Source organism: Triplophysa rosa, linkage group LG18, assembly GCF_024868665.1.
Source record: "Triplophysa rosa linkage group LG18, Trosa_1v2, whole genome shotgun sequence".
Taxonomy (NCBI): domain Eukaryota; kingdom Metazoa; phylum Chordata; class Actinopteri; order Cypriniformes; family Nemacheilidae; genus Triplophysa; species Triplophysa rosa.
The window spans coordinates 7,724,435-7,744,426 of record NC_079907.1 but is presented as its reverse complement, the minus strand read 5'-3'; the positions used below and the strand labels follow the sequence as shown (position 1 = coordinate 7,744,426).

At 38.9% G+C, this 19,992-nt stretch overlaps 1 protein-coding gene across 1 annotated transcript; it reads right to left on the bottom strand.

The window, feature by feature from the left end:
* Positions 1-3,241: 3,241 nt before the first annotated feature.
* Positions 3,242-19,834, bottom strand: nhlrc2 (NHL repeat containing 2). The gene is made up of 11 exons (XM_057358177.1): positions 19,628-19,834; positions 19,162-19,314; positions 15,033-15,488; positions 14,017-14,138; positions 13,737-13,866; positions 9,690-9,771; positions 9,031-9,262; positions 7,264-7,386; positions 6,779-6,988; positions 6,467-6,683; positions 3,242-4,515 (listed from the first exon to the last, which is right to left on the bottom strand). Exons 1-11 carry the CDS (start codon positions 19,788-19,790, stop codon positions 4,259-4,261), a joined length of 2,145 nt encoding a protein of 714 aa, XP_057214160.1. The 5' UTR covers positions 19,791-19,834; the 3' UTR covers positions 3,242-4,258.
* Positions 19,835-19,992: the final 158 nt, after the last annotated feature.

Here is a 19,992-nt window from a genome sequence, read left to right as displayed (position 1 = left end):
GGATTAAAACAACCCATCCTGGTATTCTGACTGTTCAATGAAGCTCTGGCATGACTGGTTAGTGCACAGTCGTTATTGTATAATGCAGAGCAATGCTGAGGTTGTGAGTTCGATCATCACCTGGAGCAGTGTTTTACGTGTTCTGGTAGCTCAATTTGTTGAGAACTACATTAGCTGTGTAATGGTTGTAGGTTTACAGGGATCACAGATACTGTACTGATAAACAGTAGCTTGAATGCAGTGTCGTTTTGGGTAAAATCACCTGCCAAATGCATAATGTAAAAATGATATGAGGAAAAATTGCTAAACACTTTTATTTGAAGGTGAGCCTTTAAGATTTGTGCTTCCTTAGTCCAGATTAAGCAGACATATTCTAAGCAGTCCAATCAATTAAGTAGTGAGCTTCAGCTTACAGAGTAACGGAAGTAAAAATAGTTCTGTGATAGAAATAAAGTGACCCCAAATTATTTGGAGGAACAAATGGCAACTGGAGACTCATTGAGAATAGCCACACATGTTGATTGACGTTTCTGTCAACCGTCACAGTAACACCAAAACAAAACAAAACTCGGCTTGACTTTAAGTTATCTTGTTGTTTTATTCACACATGTATTACATTTTCCCGATTCAATGCCGTTTGAGCATTTTGGGGGTGCTGGTTGAGAAAATAAAGAAAATCAATGCTGTCTTCACAAAAAATTACGTAATTATTTTTTTTAGGTAAACTCAAACAAATTTCAAGTTTATTTTAGTAAAGGGAACTTTTCAGTACTTTTTAGGACTAAATTGCCCCACGTTTTAGTTTATAAGTGTACTTTTAAGTATATTTTAGGCGTAACCATAATGAACTTTGAGCTCACTATGTTACTGCTATGTTTTTCTAATAAGTAAAGTAAATTTCTGAGAAGTACATAACAACAAACGAAAGTATACAAATGAAGGTATATTCATATTTTTAGATTAAAAGAAGTATACTACACTCTTAAAAATGCTGTCTTTTCAAACCTTGGTTGAGTGAAAAAGGGACGAACCCTACTATTGGATTAACAAATAAAATGTTCATATTTGACCTATGGGTTGAAACTCAGCATAGGTTAATTTCTAGCCCAACGGTTGGGTTTGTCCCATTTTGACCCAACCATGGGTTTAAAATAACCCAGCATTTTAGTGTAATATCAAGTGTAAGGGTAGTTATGTTTCAATGTGACTAAATTATCGAAATACATTTTTGAAGCCGCACTGCAACAAGGTGTGTATGGAAATATTAGCTATCCGATTCATTGGCTTTCACATTAAATGTTCTTTTTCTTATCTACCCTCCTGCAAATCCTGCACATACCCATGCAGGTCTCTGATTGGTCATGGGCTTTTCAGTTAAATATTAGCCTGTAATGGGCACCGCAGTTTCTCTTGGAAATTCTTGAGTGAAAAATCAACATACTGATGGCATTCAGTGTTTGTGAGAGTATAAAATCACTTTCAGCACAGACAGCATAAATTTCACAGCTCAACTTTACAGGAATGCTGAGAAAATAATGCCAAGGCAATGGAGCATGGTGGCGGTGCTGGTTTAAGACAGCTGAGCGGGACAGCGTATGGTGAGCAGGTGTATGTGTGTGTGTGGACTGTCACTGAAATAAACGTATGGTCAGGAATCTCTGTCAGAATTAAACCTGTCGATCTCATAACCAAACACCACACTGGTATCTCATTGTCACGGGCCTTTATTGTGATGTTTACATTCATCAATGTGAACTACATTTCTAAACGGGATAATATTTTTCAGGGGTTTGAAGCACAAAAAACTGAACTTTCTTTTTGCGGGGTTGCGAGAGTAGACACATACGCAGGGTTATTTGTCAAACAAAAAAGAACATTATTTCCCTTGAAACTAACTAGTAACATGTCGTTTTTGAGCATCTCAGACAGACGTTCCTTAAACTTTGATGGTATGCCATGTGTGTATGGACCACAGAATGACTCGAAAGAAGTGGGGGCATAATTATAACCCACAAAACCACAGTTTTATGCAATTATGGTATGTAAAAACATAGCTTAACATACCAAATTCAACCAAATTCATCATAATAAAAATCCTACTTTTTAAAAAGAAAACAAATAAGACATTTTTTGGCCTATCGAGGGTGGCATTTTGAGAGCAAAATAAATTGACCAGATCTATGATTAATTTTGTACTCTACTAAACTATTTTGTGCTCTAGTAGTAATTTAATCATTAGTTTCATAGGTATTAATGGTGATGATGTGGCACAAGTCACATCCACAACACATAGTAATGAGATCACAGATGGTCAAAGCAGGTTAGCATAAATGAGCCCTCAAAAAAGCAAAAGTGATCACCTTTTTGAGCTCGTTTTTTTTAATAATAATTAGTGGGTGCAGATTTATTTTCCATTTTTAAACGCCTACTGGCAAATTTTGCACTACAAACTGTGAAACGAAAACAGTTTTCTTTCTCAGCTTTTTACGCTCACTTCAGATAAAAACGACCATGTTTATGACTTAACTCTGTAAGACAGGTGCAATAAACTGTGAAAAAGTTTGAAAATGATTTAGACGTTTTAGAAATCGAAGTCTGATTAGATGATTTGCCAAAACAACACAAAGTTATCGATCTTTATGTCACAGTCGCCAATTTGTGTATGTCATATTTGTCATGATGGATTTAAAAGCTGCCCCCCGCTTCAGGCTTTATAAACTTACTCTCCATTCTGCCGACTGTACGCTTGCTAACGTACTCTCCAACTGACGCCTCCACTCCGGCAACCAAGACCCGCCCCATTTTAATTCTGATTGGCTAGTAATGTTGTTTGGTTGAGAGTGATAACCGTGTTCCTCTCATACTGGTAGGCGAACTTATGAACTCGAACTGATCAATAAGCTTTTTAAATGTAATCTTTTTTTTAAGTAAATATTTTTTTCCGTAGTCAAACGCCGCAAGCCGGAGATCCGGCACGGTGCCGGAAAACCTTGATTATTGATATAAGCCGTGGCCAAAAGTTTGGAGAATTACACAAATATTAATTTTCTCAAAGTCTGCTGCCTCAGTTTTTATGATGGCGAATTGCATATACTCCAGAATGTTATGAAGAGTGATCAGATGAATTGAAATTTATTGTGAAGTCCCTCTTTGCCATGAAAATGAACTTAGTCCAAAAAAACCATGTACAGTAGTATCAGTATGTGAGGAAAATAAAATGCTGAACACATAACAACATAAATGCTGGGAAAATAATCTTTATTAGGCCACGGCATCCAATTAATCTGTTAAAGTGCAGAAATTGGAGGCTTTATAAAAGAACTGCCAGCGGGGAGACAAATAAATTTTGTTCTTTTTATTAAATAGTTTATAGCCAAGAAGGCTGCCATGGGAAAAGCAGGCAAAAAAGATACAAATCAAGTTTTGTGACCATTACACATTGTCAAATGTGCAATGTTACAAATTTTTAAAGCCTGGTCTGATTAATATTTTTGCGTGATTGGCGAGCACATGATCTACAATACATCGGCCAGCTTCTGAAATACATTGCAATACCCCTTGTTAATGCCGAACCATTCTGACAGACAATTATTTTTAGAAACATTAATATAAATGGGTCACAACTCCATTTTGCACCTAACGTGACCACTTGATTTCCAATTATAGTCTATTGCTTATTGAAAAGGCACTTAAGCCTGCTAAAAAAACAAATAATGCCCATTAAATAGCATTATGCATTAATTTATCTAGAAGACTTCCTTATGACATCATACAGTGAGAGAAAGCTAAAAATATAATTCAATTTAACCCAACTGCGAAGTTCTGTCAAAGAGCTGCTACATTTTAAAACCACACTGCATAATTTCGAACATTATGTGCGAGCATGTGAGTGAATGAATGATGGCGGCAAATAATGATATCAAGATATTAAACAAACGCATTACACAGGCTTTATCATGTGAAATACCTCCCGACACAAAACTGTTTAGCCTAACAGAACCACAGTAGCTGGGTACAAAATATTGCTGATGAGAAAGAGGCACTTTGTTCCTTATTTGTCCAGTCGGATCTTTTTACACCTAGCGTGGCTGTTGATCCCACAAGTAGTAGCTGCAATCCATCAGAAGCATGATGAACATGATGCCAACTTTCAACTGTCTGAATATTACAGTATTTGTTAGCTATAGGGCAATGTTCAATCATGAAATTAAATGTGCTCAAGACTCAACCCAAAAACCTGGAAGACAACGACGTTGTTCTAAAAAGCATGCTCAAGCGTCACAATAACGGAGCCTTCCTGGGAGGCAGAGCCAATTAAAAGCGGCTGTCTGAAGGACACCGCCTTCATCATACAAGCCCCGCCCTCAGAAAGGCAGCAGTAAATCCAGGCATCAAGCGTCAGGGTGGGGTTTGGGGACAGAGGGGCTGCTGGGATTGATGTGACGATAGAGATGGGTTCCGAGAGATGTCGGATGTTCCCGGTCACATTGTGACCTTCCAGTAACCACTCGTTACCTGTGAAAGGAAAACATTGTGGGCTCAGTGCGCGGTCAAAAGCAATTCCTGTAATGTCTGATATTTCTGGCTGATGTTCGTTTGAGAGCCATTGATTCCTGTAGCACCTTGTGCTTGGGTGCAAAACAACACAAATACACCCTGCCAACATAATGAAAGATTTCTCTGGCAGGAAATGGGGACTTCACAATGCGTCCCCATCGTGGGGCTCAACAACCCATTCGTAGGGGGGTATGCCAACACAACACCCCTGGCTGTTTAGTTTCTGAATGTTCTTCCCTTTGTTCATCCTCTAGGAGTTGCATGCTGCATTTATCAGTTTTTTTTGTGCTCCCGATACAAACATGCATCAGGGAATCAAGTGCAATTGTGGTGCAAGAAAATGCCTTTGTTTAAGGCATTGACTGTTGTGCAGTGTGTACCAGGTGTGTATCAGTGCCCTTGAATCAAGGGCAGACTACAAAGGCAAGTGCCAGATAGAATTAGGACGCCGTCCAATCAAATGATCCCCAGTGAGGTAGAACAGGAGGAGAGGAACAGAGCAAAAATCTATGGGGCTGGGATGGGTGAAACAACCATGTAAAACCAGTGTTGGTAATGTACTTTATCATTAAAGGGAGTATTTAACCCAGGGACATAAGTAACCTTCATTAGGGTCTTCATTTTATAACTGCCCAGAAAAATTGTGTCTCATGAGTTTGTTAAAACGCTCATAACTGTTTATTTTGTGCTTCTGTGCCAGTGTTTTCATCTTGCAAAGTGGTCTATAAGTAGGGCTATTAAAATGTAGTTTCGTATTAAAGGAATAGTTCACCCTAAAATGAAACTGCTCTCCTAATTTATTCACCCTTATGTTATCCCATATGTCTCCCATGTATATGACTTATTTTATTATGTATATTTAGTCTAAGACTAAACTATTATTGGTTGCACGTCGCTTGACGAAACATGCATTTAACAACTAGTCATAAGACACACAAGAACCAATGCGATTTTAAGTTATCGACCTACTGAATTTAGTGCTTGGTTGTGCTTTTTACATTTCAGTTTTGCTCTCAATCTCTTTTTTGGATGAACGATTCCTTTAAACACTCAGGTTGTCCGATCTATAAAAACAGACCAGCTGAGACAAAAGCCTGCAAATATAATCAACTACATCATACATTTAGGGGGTCAAAAAATATAGGCCCCTCACATTTGTTATCCATATAGCACACAAAACACATTAACAGTATTCACAGAAAGCTGCCCACAAACAAGCACGTAGCATACAGCGCTTCACTATCGTCAATCAATCAAAGTCAGGCAGCACCAATAATTGGGGTCGCGGAACCTTCATCGCCCACTGACGTTTATTTTTTTCCAATAAAGCCTAATGGGTACCTTTGTTCTAATTATGCACAATAACCCCTTGGGATTTTTTGTCACTTCGATTACGGCCACCTGCGTTAACAAATTAAATGCTTGTTCATTGCACGGTACAATGTTCTGATGCAGAGCAGAACAACCCGTGTGATGAGCAGCCATCTCTGGTGCCCGAAATTGGAGAAACAGAGACAAATGTTGCGGCAGACGGACAGAGGATGAGGCAGAAATGATTACGTTAAAGAAGTGAGGAAGAGCTGGCGGAAGCAAAAAACGCAGATAGGAAAGGCAAGGCAGACGGAGATGGGTAAGCTAGAAAGAGGGGTTTACTGTGTGGTGGGAGGCATAAAGGAATGTTTATTTATCCTTGGACTGTCTCCCAGTATGGCCAGCTGGTCCCTGAAGCCTGCTGAAAATGTGTGACCACAGCAATCCAAGTAAGGAGCGCTACACTGCCCCATATAGGCAAAACAGAGTAACTACACTGAAACTGAAGAGTAACTACACTGAAACTGAAGAAAGCGGTTTGAAAGTTTCAACTCAACTCAGAACATGACAGAATTATTCAGAAGTTGTCATTTTGTACCTTCTGCAGAAAGGCTCCAGAAACTGGGAGCTTCTTCAGTCAGTTTGGTTCCAGCTGGAAGTGCCAGTTTCAGTAGAAGAGTGACAGAATGCCCTGCAGACACCACGACAGATGGCATGGAAAGGATCGGGGCCGATTTGGGAAGCCTGGGAACCTTTTTTACCACAGGTGTGCTGGTGGGGATTGTGTCAACCACTGACTCCCCTACAATAGGAAACTAACAGAAAAAAGACAACCGGCCAGTCAGTCAAACCTTAGAAATGTGTTTTTACACATACACACGTGTGCACAAAACCCACATATGGAACTCACCATGGAGACCGTTTTGGCCTCAAGGTCCAGGACTTTGATGCAATGGTTGTTGGTGTCTGCCACATACAGACGCTTCCTCCCTTCATCAAGGCACAGGCCTCCAGGTTCATTGAAACTGGACTCCAGGAAATTTGGGCCGAGTTCATTCCCAGCCTTCCCAGTGCCTGCCAGAACCCTGCACTGCTTAGTCTTTGGATCCACCACTTTGATCTGCAAAAGAAAACATCTTTCATTCCTGAGGGCCATTGGTAGTTAAACTACGAGTGTTTCTCGATCGTGCAAAACTTCTGCATGGTTGCTAACTTGCTACCTTGAAGCTACACATTTTTGGATGGTTGCTGGATATGTGGGCCACAATTTCTATGCAAGTCAACTGAAGTAATCCAAAAGGCATTCTTAAACTAAAAGCACTTTCCTGACTAAGCGGGAAAATAAACGTCACCCAATGATACCAAATATTTTTTGGTCGAGTTAAAAAGACTGACCTTTTGGTTGTAAGAATCGGCCACATAAAGGAGGCTGTTGCCATCCTCCCAAGACACTCCTAATGGATGCTGCAGTTTGGCGTCTATACCCTTGCCATCGACGTCTCCAAATGCGAACAGGTTCTGTGTGAAAGCAAAACAACTTCAGATGTCATGCATACGCCCATGTCTGTTTATTAAACAGGTGTTTTTACAGCTGTAAGTATATGCATGTATTTTTTTAGAAAGGGGGTCCCTCGCAAAAGGCTCATCATATTTGGGGGTCCTTGGCGTAAAAAAAAGTTTGAAAACACCAGGTCAAATATACAAACCAACCTTCCAAGTTGTTAGCAAGGAGTGCAAAAAGCTCATTAATCCAATGACTAAATATGACGAAGTCCAATCCAGTCTCATTCCCCCGGCAGAACAAAAGTCTCCTCAAGGAACCTAGCAGCTCTAAAGAATGTCTGAAGAACTGCTTCAAGGAACGGAGAAAAACATCTCATTCAAGTCGACGACGTTCATTAAATGATAAAAATTGCCCCACAACTTCATTTATTAAACGTCTTCTTGCATCACAGTAGGCTTTGGGACATCGCACTGCCAACAAACTTGTGCCAAAAACTGCTTTACACAGCATGCGATGCTTTCAAATCTGACGTGCAATCATCTGCCATAATTTATGACCGCATAAAAATCAAAATCTCTACACGTGGTGCGTTTCTCTTAAAACGATCTGGATAATGGCACCATTCTCCTCTTATAAATCATGTGTGGGACAACAAAGTGTTCAGCAAGAGGAAATCATCAGATGCTGATCAGAAGACATAAATGGACCTGAGGACTCAGACAAAGAGTCTCGTATTCAACAGTACTATATTAAGACTCAAGGGACCCTGACCCCAAAAAATAGTAATTTAATAATCTTTGTGTCTTCAAAAATCCATGTATGTAGAACATGAAACATTACTTTTTTTTAAAGAACACCCTGGTCACCCCCAGGTAAAAAAGTGCAAAAAAATTAGTCTTTAGTGCTTCTATTCATGGTGTCTCAAAAGAGAAAAGTTGAGTACACTTAGTACACTTAAGTTCATCTTAAAAATACCAAAGAATATATTTTTAGTATATCAAGTACAAAGTTAACATGTGAAAATAGTACACTTTCATAAGTGTACTTAAAGTGCTCCAAGTGTAATTAAATAAAGTGCATTTTAGTGCACTATTTTTTACCTGGGACTCTGTCCATATAATAAAAGTGGATGGATTGAGAGGCGGACTGGGGTTGCCCAAACTCCAAAAATGACAGAAGAATCATAAAACTAGCCCAAATTGTTATTCAACAGTAATCTTTTCCTCCAGTGGGCTGTTAACTTGTGTAACCAGATCGTTAAGTCAATAAATTTGAACTCAAGAACCAGATCAGACCGGTTTATGAACAAATCATTCAAACCGATTCATTGCTACTTCTCTGAACATGGAGTTTAATATCGCCAGTCCTCACTTACATCCTCATTTAGAAATTGGGTTTTTGATATTTTTTAAGAACGCTGCCCACAAGCCTACAGTTCCAACTGAAATGCATCACAGTTACAATTTTTTATTTTATTTTTTATTATAAATAAGCCAAACTCCTTTACGGTTCAATCTTGTAAACAACAACACTTCCGAAGGCTGTAAATACTTTTTATAAACACTGTAATTCATCGCATGAACCCCAGCTGTTTGGAAGCACCTATAACGCGTTACGCCACCATATTTGGTCCTGTAAACACAGTAGGTGGGGCTTACCAGAGGGTCTCTTTCTCCCCCCACCACATGTTTGACTGCTCCGTCCTTCAGAGAGACGCTCCGAATGGTGCTGCTCTCACTGTCCGCGATAAACAGGCACTCCCAAGGCTCCGTTGTGGCTAAAGCCAGGCCCGACGGCTGCGCCAGACCCGCTTTATGAGGGTACGCGTTATTTCTGTTCTCCTCGTTCCCACTGCCTGCAAAGCGCACACATGTTCCCTTTCTGCAGTCGCTGGAATACAGATGAGATAAAGATGCTTGAGTCTGATTAGGATGATTATATGGGACGGCTGAACATTACCTCTTCAATTGGCCGACTCTAAAACGAGAGCCGGATTTGTGATAAAACGGATTTAATATCCACCATTAACATCTAATGGCATGTAAGGGCTTTCAAGTTTTTAAGCAAAATCTATGGCAAAATGTCTATTTGAAAGTTAAATGCTTTTTTTTACTCGCATGTAACGTTAAAGCTGTTGTCTGTGCAGTACATTCACGAACAGCATGCCAAGTTACGAAATCATTTTGTATCGGGACAATCAGATCCGTTTCCGCCAACAGAGCATTTGTGTGCCAGCCCAGAAAGTGACATCACTTGGGGAGTCTCATGGCCACTTCGTATGTACATCTTTGTCTGCACTGAACCGAGACAAGCTCACCTCCCCTTGGGAAGCTTCCCGTCCTCCAGGAAGAGCGCCCAGATCTGATGCGTTCCCGCCATGGCTACCCACAACACATCACCTGCATAAACAAACACACGGTACCAAGACAAGTAAACGTTCTGCACTTTCTAAGAGATATTAATCTTGCACAACATAACAGGATGAATTCTCAGTCGAGTGTGCATGAATCAGGAGGGCTGGAACAAGCTTCTAAAGGCTAAACAAGATGTGACATTCAATCTTTACTATGGGGCAACCATCGTATTTTATTTTTCCTTATTGAACTGCATGGTCAATCTCATTATTAGATTTCATCCATGTATGCGTTTTAACAGGATCGAGGTCTAATCAGTATTCTAAAAGTGTCGGCTTGTATACTGTATATAAAATAACATATGGGGTGTGCAGTAGGTGTCTGACTCGACCGTCTGTCACATGCGACTACATGTGAGCCATTGCGACTTCAATGTCACTTGCTAGCCGTTTCAACATCCTATGACTTTCTCATTTTGTGTGAACTGTTCCTTTAAGTTCCTATTTTACTAATATTTGAAATGTTGATTTCCATTTTTTTAAGTTCTACGTATCAAAAGACTATTGAAGTCTTGAGTACGCTGGAGTAGGAAAAAATAGAAAAAAAAGAAAATTACAGAACGTTGACCCAAGCCTCTGAATTTACATTGCAAATTAGTTTAAGTAGCGCACAGAGTGCCACTAATACTCAAGAGCATTACGCTCCGTTTTCTCTTCGAGGAATCTGGAATGAGGGGCTCTGTACTTTCGTCTAACAATAGTATCCTAATGGTACCGCTCTTATCAGAAACAATTTCTCTGCTGGGCTGGAGACTAATCATGTGCATTCATGAAAAAGCGAGACAGAGTGGGGGGAAAAGCATGAGTGAGTGAATAAGGAGTGAGATAGAGGGGGGAAGCAGAGCTCTTCAAAGGGATCGGAGATGGATTGAAAGGTGAAAACGGAGAACGTAGCAAAAAAGTCTATGAAATTGGTGATGAATGATTGAATGAGCGGTGCCGCAGGATTTCCATGTCAATTAAACTTTAATGGGAAAAATAAAAGAGGTAAAGCAGACAAACTTAATGTACCATTAACTAACTAACTGAATGATGAAGGTGAAAACACAAGTTATGTAACAGACATTGTTTGTCAAAGAACCTTTACAAATCTGAGCCTTTATTCAAAGGTGCTGTCTGTAATATTTACTGTAGGAGTAAATATTGACAAAAATGCAATTTAATATACATAACTATTAACTATGTCTTCAGAGGTGTTTTATAAACCTTACATAAAGAAGAGTTATGTTTTTATTACCTTAGAATGAGCTATTTCTATCACATACACCGCGGGTCCCCACCATGTGGTTTCTACAGTAGCCCTAAACGGGCAAACTGCTCTACAGCGCGCGTTTCGTTAATACGTTATCTCCTTTGACAAAGAAGCAAAAACGTGATGACATCTTAGCTCTGTGTCGGCCACCATAACGCTTCGAAACGGATGGGGTGAGAGGTGGAGTGAGCCGTTGGTTGCAATTCGCAACCTCACCCCTAGATGCCGCTAAAATCTCCACATTGCACCTTTATAGGTCCTTTTTTACATTTACATTCATGCATTTGGCAGACACTTTTATCCAAAGCGACTTACATTGCATTATACTATACATTTGTTTCTATGTGGGATCGAACCCATGAACTTGGCGTTGCTAGCGCCATCGAACAACTGAGCTACAGGAAAGCAATTTTTTAAATCAGTTTTTTCTCTCTTAGGTCTGCTAATAATGTTGGTCAAGGTGTCCTGCACAGTCACAATTTATTTTACCAATTTAATTTCCCAAACTCTCTCTAGCCCTTTAAATTAAACAACCATTAAACAAACTACTTTTGCCATTTTAAAAAGAGAAGGAGCCACTCAATAATTCCTGCCTCCACTTCCTGTTTCAGTGAAAATTTTGACAATGCACTGAATAAAACTGCACATTATAATGCCCTTAAGTGTCTCTTTAAAAATGTTAGCCACTCCTTTTTAAGTTTGAAGTCATCTTAACATATTCTTAGTAATGCGCTAACTAAATTTATGCTTTATAAAAGACCTCCTATAAACATATTTTGAAAAGATAAAAAACATAAAACATTAGGGACATAAGGAGATGCCTGAAGGCACAGGACGCAGTGAAATCTTATTTATGTTGTACAAGGACATGCAAGAAAGCTGTTCAGGCTCTACCAAGAACAGATCTAATGCACATCAGGGCTATCACGAAGTGTGCTCCAAACACACTCGTCCTGAATCAAACACACAGCAAAACTCGGTCTCTCTCGAATTATTAATGTCTTAAAATACACAGCAGAACTTTTAATTACATTTCAGAAGCATGTTAAATTAATTTTCGAGACCCGAGGGACATCATCCGGTCTTGGGCAGCTTCATATTAAGATCCCGGCTTTTCAAATGCAAGCCAGAAAACAAAACGGCGATCTATGGCGAAACAATTTGTTGAAGGGACTGTTTATTTGCAGCCACAGCCTCATGAGTACTTATGATCATATCGCCTTATTTTTCTTTGATTTTGAACTCAGGCAACACCGAAACATCAGCTCTGTGTATCTGGTTAGGCAACACAATTTACTCCAGGGTCATGCCGCACAACAAGAGGCCATTTTAACAGAACAAAGCTGTTTTTTCTGACCCGTCGCAGTACAACACTTGTGAAAATCAAAGGCGAGTGTGGTATCTACAAAGAGAGCACTTCTGAGAATGTTCTGATGATTCCAAGATGGACAGGGCAGATAGGCAAAGATGTGAAGAGGAAAGAAGGATGAATAAAAAGGCTGTAAAAACGCTCCCTGTAGAATAAAACGCAGATTCGCATGATATTGCATTTTATGAGCAAGGTCGAAAGCGGAAGGCAGTGTGACCCTAATTTTAAAGGAAAGAGTAGACATACCAGGCCTGGATTAACACAGTGTAGTGCCCTAGGGTGTATGAGGACTACATGCAAAACCACATGTCTAAAAAACATTGCAAACATACCTACAGCTGAATTCAGCAACACAGAGAGCACAGCAGCAAAAAACACACACAATGAACAAGCATCTCTAACTAACTACCTAACAAACAATAACCAATGTAGACAAACGGTGATGTACAGAATCCTATGCAGAACAAAATCCACGCTGGAGAATTAATGTATATTTGTTGTATGGGACCTTAATTTTAGATTAACTTTCAACAAATTTATACAGAGGTTTAACTTTAACATATGTTTCTTGTAAACCAGCATCACATATTTGCCCAGAAATAATGGTAACCTTTAGCAGAACATCTTTTTCCTAGACTTTGTGCATGCAAAATCGTTAATTAAATCCTCAAAGTCCATTCCCTTGTCCTGAGTTCATTCTTTACTCTTACGTTGAGAGAAAGATCTCTCGCCCCCGCAGTTGGTAACACTCTCCTGCATTTACATTTAACGTTACATGTAGTAATTTAGCAGACACTTCGTTTTATCCAAAGCGATTTACAAACTGAGAAACAATAAAAGCAATTACAACGCGCACCTGGTAACCGCTTTTGATTACAGGATTAACTGCTGCTGGAGTCGTACTGGCCGATGCCTTTTCTTCATTTCTAAGAAAAAAACTTGATAGTGCACTAATTGCAGGTACGTTTCGAAGGGTGTCTGTGTCGTGATACCTTGTCTTTTGTCTTTTTTTAATTTACGTTTTGCACAACCGCTAAACTGATGCCTATCCATTTTTGGCGGGCCCTGACTGGGGGGAGGGGAAAAATACACTGTGACGTGAACCAATCGCAATTCTTTAATGTATACATTTTATATTCTCTCTCTGTTCATTTTGTATATGCATTTCTTCCAGCAAAGTAATAAAAATATTTTAAAGGTCTAGTCATTATCTTAATCACTTGGTGCCCCCCTATTGGCTGGTGCCCCAGGGCACTTGCCCAATCCCATCTATGGATAATCCGGCCCTGGAACATACTGGAAGAGACTGACCAGAGGTGGGGATCAGTACCTGCGTTGCCTAGGGTAACGTCCCAGGGAGAGCTGATTGGCTGTTGAGGTCCCGGTGCTCCGCCTTCTTTATCAGTGCCTTGCACCCCGATGCCAGCTAAGGTCGAGACGTTTTTCTCTAAAAGGTCGATCTGAAAAGGGAACAAATATCGTCAGATTTGATTGAGGACAGACATAAATGGTAACATGAGGGTTTTGTGTATTTGAAGCAGCAATCAGAGTGAATCTGGGTCGAGAGCTGCCAGCAGGAATTCTGGCTTGACCTGATTTCACTGATTTACCTTTCTAATAAGGTGATTCTCTGTGTCGGCCACGTAAACCGTGTCTCCTTTTATGAACACCCCCTGTGGAGAACTGAACTGGGCCTCGGACAAATTTCCATCTCGCCGTCCACTTGAAGGACCTAAAAAAAGAAACAAAGCAAAGATAAAGAGTTGAAAATAGCATGGAACATTCTCTGAAACTAAAATTAGCAGCTTTTTATTTAGTCCCCATTTACACCTGGCACTAACATCACGGTAATTGACGAAGCTAAATACAGGTGTAAATGAGATCTTGAGTGTTTGGTGATCAGATCACTCAAAAAATAATTAAATTATATTAAGTTAAAAAAATGTTTTATTTATTTTTATTATTAATATTATCTTTAATTTAATTATTGATTAAAATCCTACAAAATGTTTTTAATTATTTTAATAATAATAATAAAAAAATCAATAATAAAATATAGTCATAATACCATTGCAAAAATATATAATAAATATGATAAAAATAAGGAATATAATATATATTATTATTTTATGGTTATTATTAATATATTTTATTATTACATTTATTTTTATTATAATTATTATTTTAATATAACTTACAATAACAACAACAATAAAAAATAATAAAAACAATAATAATTATCATTATTATAAAATATACAGTATAACAATGACAATATAGACTATAGTATTTATTATTATGTCTTTTATTATTACAATTATTGTATAATTTTTATTATCATTATATTTTATTATTCAAATTACTTTTTGTGCTTTGTACTTTTTAGCACCAATCGGATACAAGTAATCTATATTGTGACTAAATAATTAAATAATAACCTGATCACAAATGGTTCCGGCAAACACATTTGCAACACATTGAGATGGTAATACCAAGTGTAAACAGCTGTCGCTCTTAGCTAACCACCTGTGAATGGATCACAAATCTTAATACCAGGTGGAACAGGACCACAAAAATGACACATGATCCCCGCAAGAAACGAGTTGTGTGCTTTACCAACTCTTACCCCCTACAGAATGTAGCACCTGCCCAGTATTGGAGACCACCAGTATCCTGTGGTGTCCTGTGTCTGCGATCGCCATCCGCTTGCTGCTGGGGTCCATGGCTATTTTCCCAGGGAAGGAGAGGATGGAAGGGGACAGGGAGTCTTTATACAGTTTGATTCCCACACTGTGCTTCTTCAAAAGACCCTTTTCTCTGTAGTGCTTGAGAGCCGCCGCAGTAAAAAGGAAGAGTCGTTCCCGATGACCCTCTCCCACCAGGGAGAAAAGCAAATTGCTCCGGGGTCCCAGCAGCACTAGCGTGGGCCAGCAGGACACTTCCAGTTCCTGCCACAGACGAGCATCGCTGTCGTTCACTACGGGATGGGTGATGTCATATCTTAAGACTGCGCTGCGAACATTCTCCAAGACTTTTTCGTTGGGGAATTTAGCAGAGTGAACACCTACCATGACCAGACCATCTGTGGTGATGAAAGAGACGAGAAAGAAAGCGAGCATAAGGCATGTTGGTGTCTGACTTGGCATAAGGTTTGAACCACAGTGCACGTTATTCTGGCCAAAAACCAATATCAAAAGACTGAAGAATATTTTGAATTGGTAACCAAACAACAGCGGTACCCATTGACTTGGTTTTGTATCCATTCAATGGAAGTGAATGGGTACCGCCAATGTTCGGTTACCAATATTCTTCAAAATATCTTTTGTGTTCTATGGAAGAAAGAAAGCCATACAGATTGGAAATGACAAGAGGGTGAGTAAATGTTGACTGAATTGTCAATTTTAGGTGAACTATCCCTTTAAGAACATCTTCCGGAAGCAGCTAAAATGAAAGTCTTATGTTATTCAATATTAAGTAATTAAAACAATTCAGACCGCTTCGATAACTGCATTTAGATGCTCTTTTTGAACATTAGCAAAAACACGGATGAAAAGAAAAAGTTCTTCTAAGGCCAAAATATTATATATTTTATATATATTTTGATGGGTAGAACTTTATTAAAATGCCCTGAGCTAATAAGGTCCTTAAGTGAGAACTTTGAAGAAATAACAAATGCTAAATCTTATCCAGTTCTGGCCAAGTGGCCATAAATCAAAAGGTAAAGATAAAAAGGAAAACTTGCTGTCATGTTTTTAATGAATTTATTTTGTGCTTAATTAAGATTTTCAAGGACACTTTTTTGTTCCTGTTCAAAGAAAACCAATTCAGGTCACACAAAGCTTTTCCCCATCAACAACACATGGAAACACATTGCGTTGGAGTGTGCCTTATTGAAGTTTGACACACTTTGTGAATATTGAAAATCTGAAAGAACCGTCTTTTGTCTGCATGTCAATTTGCTGAATATTCATTGTTTATGTTTTTCAATGGTACTAAAGCAAACTTTTGATAACCAGCCCTGGCGTCTTCTTTCTAAGGAAACAAAGACATGATGGATTGCGGCCTTACACACTTTAGAAAAATGTCCTTACGTGTCTTTCTGAAATAAGAATATAATGTTTTGTAGACATACCCTTATAAGACAAAAGCAAAAATAAAGAAATATACATATAAACAGACAGAGCCCATTAAAGAAATATATTTAAAAAATGTATTATGAGAATCCTATAGGTAGATATCTTAACATGGGCTACTGAATGCAATGTGTCAAAACCCATCAAAAAAACACAGAGGACTTGATTGAGAGCTCGTGCAGCCCCCAGGCATTCCATTAAACCCAATGCACTCAGTTTCTCTGTTTGTTCCAGTCTTATACTGCGCTACAGTCTGCGTTTGCTTCGTATCACTTCATCTAATTTAGCAAAAATGTCAGCAGAACTTGTCATGAAAGTGACATTCCCCCGTTCTGTATCCCTGGGGTTGTGCAATATGGCCATTGATGAATGAAGCAGACGGACGGTGGTTTTTAAATTCTGGTTTCAGTCGTCCATCAGAAGATTAAAATTCATAGGCTCAGCAGCACAGACAGGAATCACATGCGCTCTGGGACGGCTATCCCATTTCTATATGTTTTTACCTTGCTTCCCCTTTGCCTACAAATGAATTTAAAATACACCTGGGACCCGTTTCAGAAAGGAGGTTTAGTGAAAACTCGGAGTAAATTAACCCTGAAATGGGGGAAACTCTGGGTTTTCCGTTTCAGAATGTGAGGTATGTCAAACCCGAGAAAGCGGGGTAACTCAAGCCCTTTTCTAAAGGAGAGGTAACTTATACTCAGAGTCAGTAACCATAGTAACTTACTCTGTGAACCTAACCTGGTCGGGAGCAGGTTTTCTTTGGTAAACCCAGAGTTTATTTCGATCTCCTCCCCCTTTTAAAGTGCAAGTGGTGTAACTCATTCATTCACACAGAGACCATCTCAGTGACTTATATGTCATATGTGCTTTTATAGAGGATTCATGAAGAGGCTGCATTAATTCATTGGGATGTACTTTGATTTCAGGAGAGCAATTTAGGACCCGGAATTTTTTCATTTCCCTGTGCATTTTTATTAAAACTGTACAGTTTTTCTTTACAGTGAATTAGATATATCAAAATATATCGCATCCATCCTTACATCAATAACATCAGCCACCGTACGTGTATTACATCAGAGCATAATTTTCTATGGACGATGAGAAATGACTTAATAAAGTGTATAAATAAAGTGCATGAATAAAGAAATTAATAAATACAGACATACATGCCGAAATTAAGCGATAAAGGTAATAAACAAGATATTTTGACGTGCAGCCATTCAAACTCAAATCTGTTCAGAGCAGAGTTCAAAACCGGCGATCAGTCTAAGTTTGCACGAGAGTCTGACACCCTACAGGTGTCCACCATGACGTCTCATTTACGTAACTAGAGCACTCGTGGCGAGTGAGAACCTACATTTTTTTTATTATTTCTGTCTTATTTCTGTTGTTTCATTCATTTCATGATTAATTTATTGGTACATTTATCTACTTATTAATTTAAACTTCAGTCATTTTCAGCACATCAGAAAAATCCACTGTATGCAGAGCGGAAAGCGATTTCTGCCGCCATGTTGCTTTTTTTGGTGCCGTTGCCATGGTGAATCGTAATACCGGAGCTCCATTGATGATGGCTTGTTATAGTCGTGGTGCACGCGCTTAACCCAGGGTAAGCCTACCCAGAGTAAATTGAACTAACTCAAATCAGCTGTTCTGAAACCAAAAACTCAAGGTTTCTCATTTCTAAGTAAACCAACTCTGAGTTCAAGGTTTAACGTAGAGTTATTGCAAGATAAAAAAATAATTTTGACCCTTAAAACAAACAGCACACCATCTTAATGGTATGAACAAAGACACAAGTGTGGAAATATGTGGAAGCGGGATGAGGAGGTTTGTTCCTCTCCTGCCCAGTAACAGAATGTACCAAAAGAAGTGTCAAAGATGAGGTATGCATCAATGTGTGAGATATGCCAGCAAGTGGGTTGACGGCTGCCTGGCCAGTTTCCTCCAGATGATCCCAGAGAAGTGGCTACCGATAGGCTACTGACAGCTGAGGCTGATAATACTGTACACAGAGCTGCTATAATATGCCACAGGCCAGCATAATGGTGTTTCTAGGTGACTCTCTGAGCTCTTAAGTCTCATATATGTTAAAGTTCAAAGATAATAAAAATGCGTTGCTTGCTGAACTCTATTAAAATAGCTGCAAGCTTAAGAGATTCTTGCCTTAGTGAAGCCTGGGCATGAGCTACTCTGGAATATTCAAGACAATTCATAGGCATTAGATAATTACTGGATTTGCTATTGAGAGAGGCTTCATCATAATAGGTATTTTGCTGACCTAAACATGTACTATACAGTAGATATTTTCATGGTATGTATGTGTAAAAATAATGGTGTGAGAGAGTTTTAAAGTCTATTCAAAGATTGTAGGTTTAATTCCAAGGGAACAAACATACTGAGAAAATGAAAAGAAATGTGCATTTGGATAAAAGCGTTTGCCAATACAAAATATGTAATGTATGTAAATGTACAACCTAGGCTATCGAATACATCTTTCACTCAAAGCCTTTCTCATCTTCAAATAAAATATTACCCTTAATCTCCCACTAATTTAGTGCATTCTGAAAGGAAGTAAGAGCATCTGTTGTCTCTTATTTGAATTCAAGCATGGTGTACCTTCTACTGAGTGACTCTGCTCCAGCTGATGTAGATCAGGAAGCAGGTGCATGCAGTTTATGCAGCAATATGTGAAGAAGTCTAGCATCACCACTTTGCCTAACAACTCCTTCCTGAATGACAGAGGGCCGTCTGTGTTCAGCCATTCCAGTCCTACAGGTTAAAAATAAAAGGGTTAAAAGTTATATATACACTTTGTTTAATCTCGTGATTTTGTATAAGCACCACAACCAAATAAGAACTAGATCACCCGCTACAACTGCTCTTGATCAATGTTATAGACTAGAGCAACCTAACGTTACTCAGCGATCTATAATGTTATTTAACCACAGACTGTCATTTTTCAATATGTCAATCGATTATGTTATGTCAACAGTCGATTTCGGATTGATCTCAAGTTTAAAGCCACTCCCAGGCTTCAGATGAACTGTACTCCTATCACCACTGAGTTAATTTTCACTCTTACCTTCTTCAAAATCCGGGATAATCAAATCATCTTTCTCGTCTATTTTCTGCAAATACTGATGTACGAGATTTTCTTTCTCTTCTTCAGTCGTCGCGTCGTCCAAAGCGTAATCTAACTGGCTCTGAATGGAAAACAGAGCTGTCAGTTTACTGTAAGACGCCATGACTCCCACAACACACTGAGTGAATGAGCATTAACATTCACGCTCAGCACATTCACCAAACACAGTCAGCTACTTAAAAAAACGCGGCAAGTGTATTAAACATAGTAGTATAAAATAAATATAATACAGTTAATAGATTTTAATAATGTTTAATTTAAGGTCCTGTATTTATCCTCGAATTGTTTACGTAACTTAAAATGCG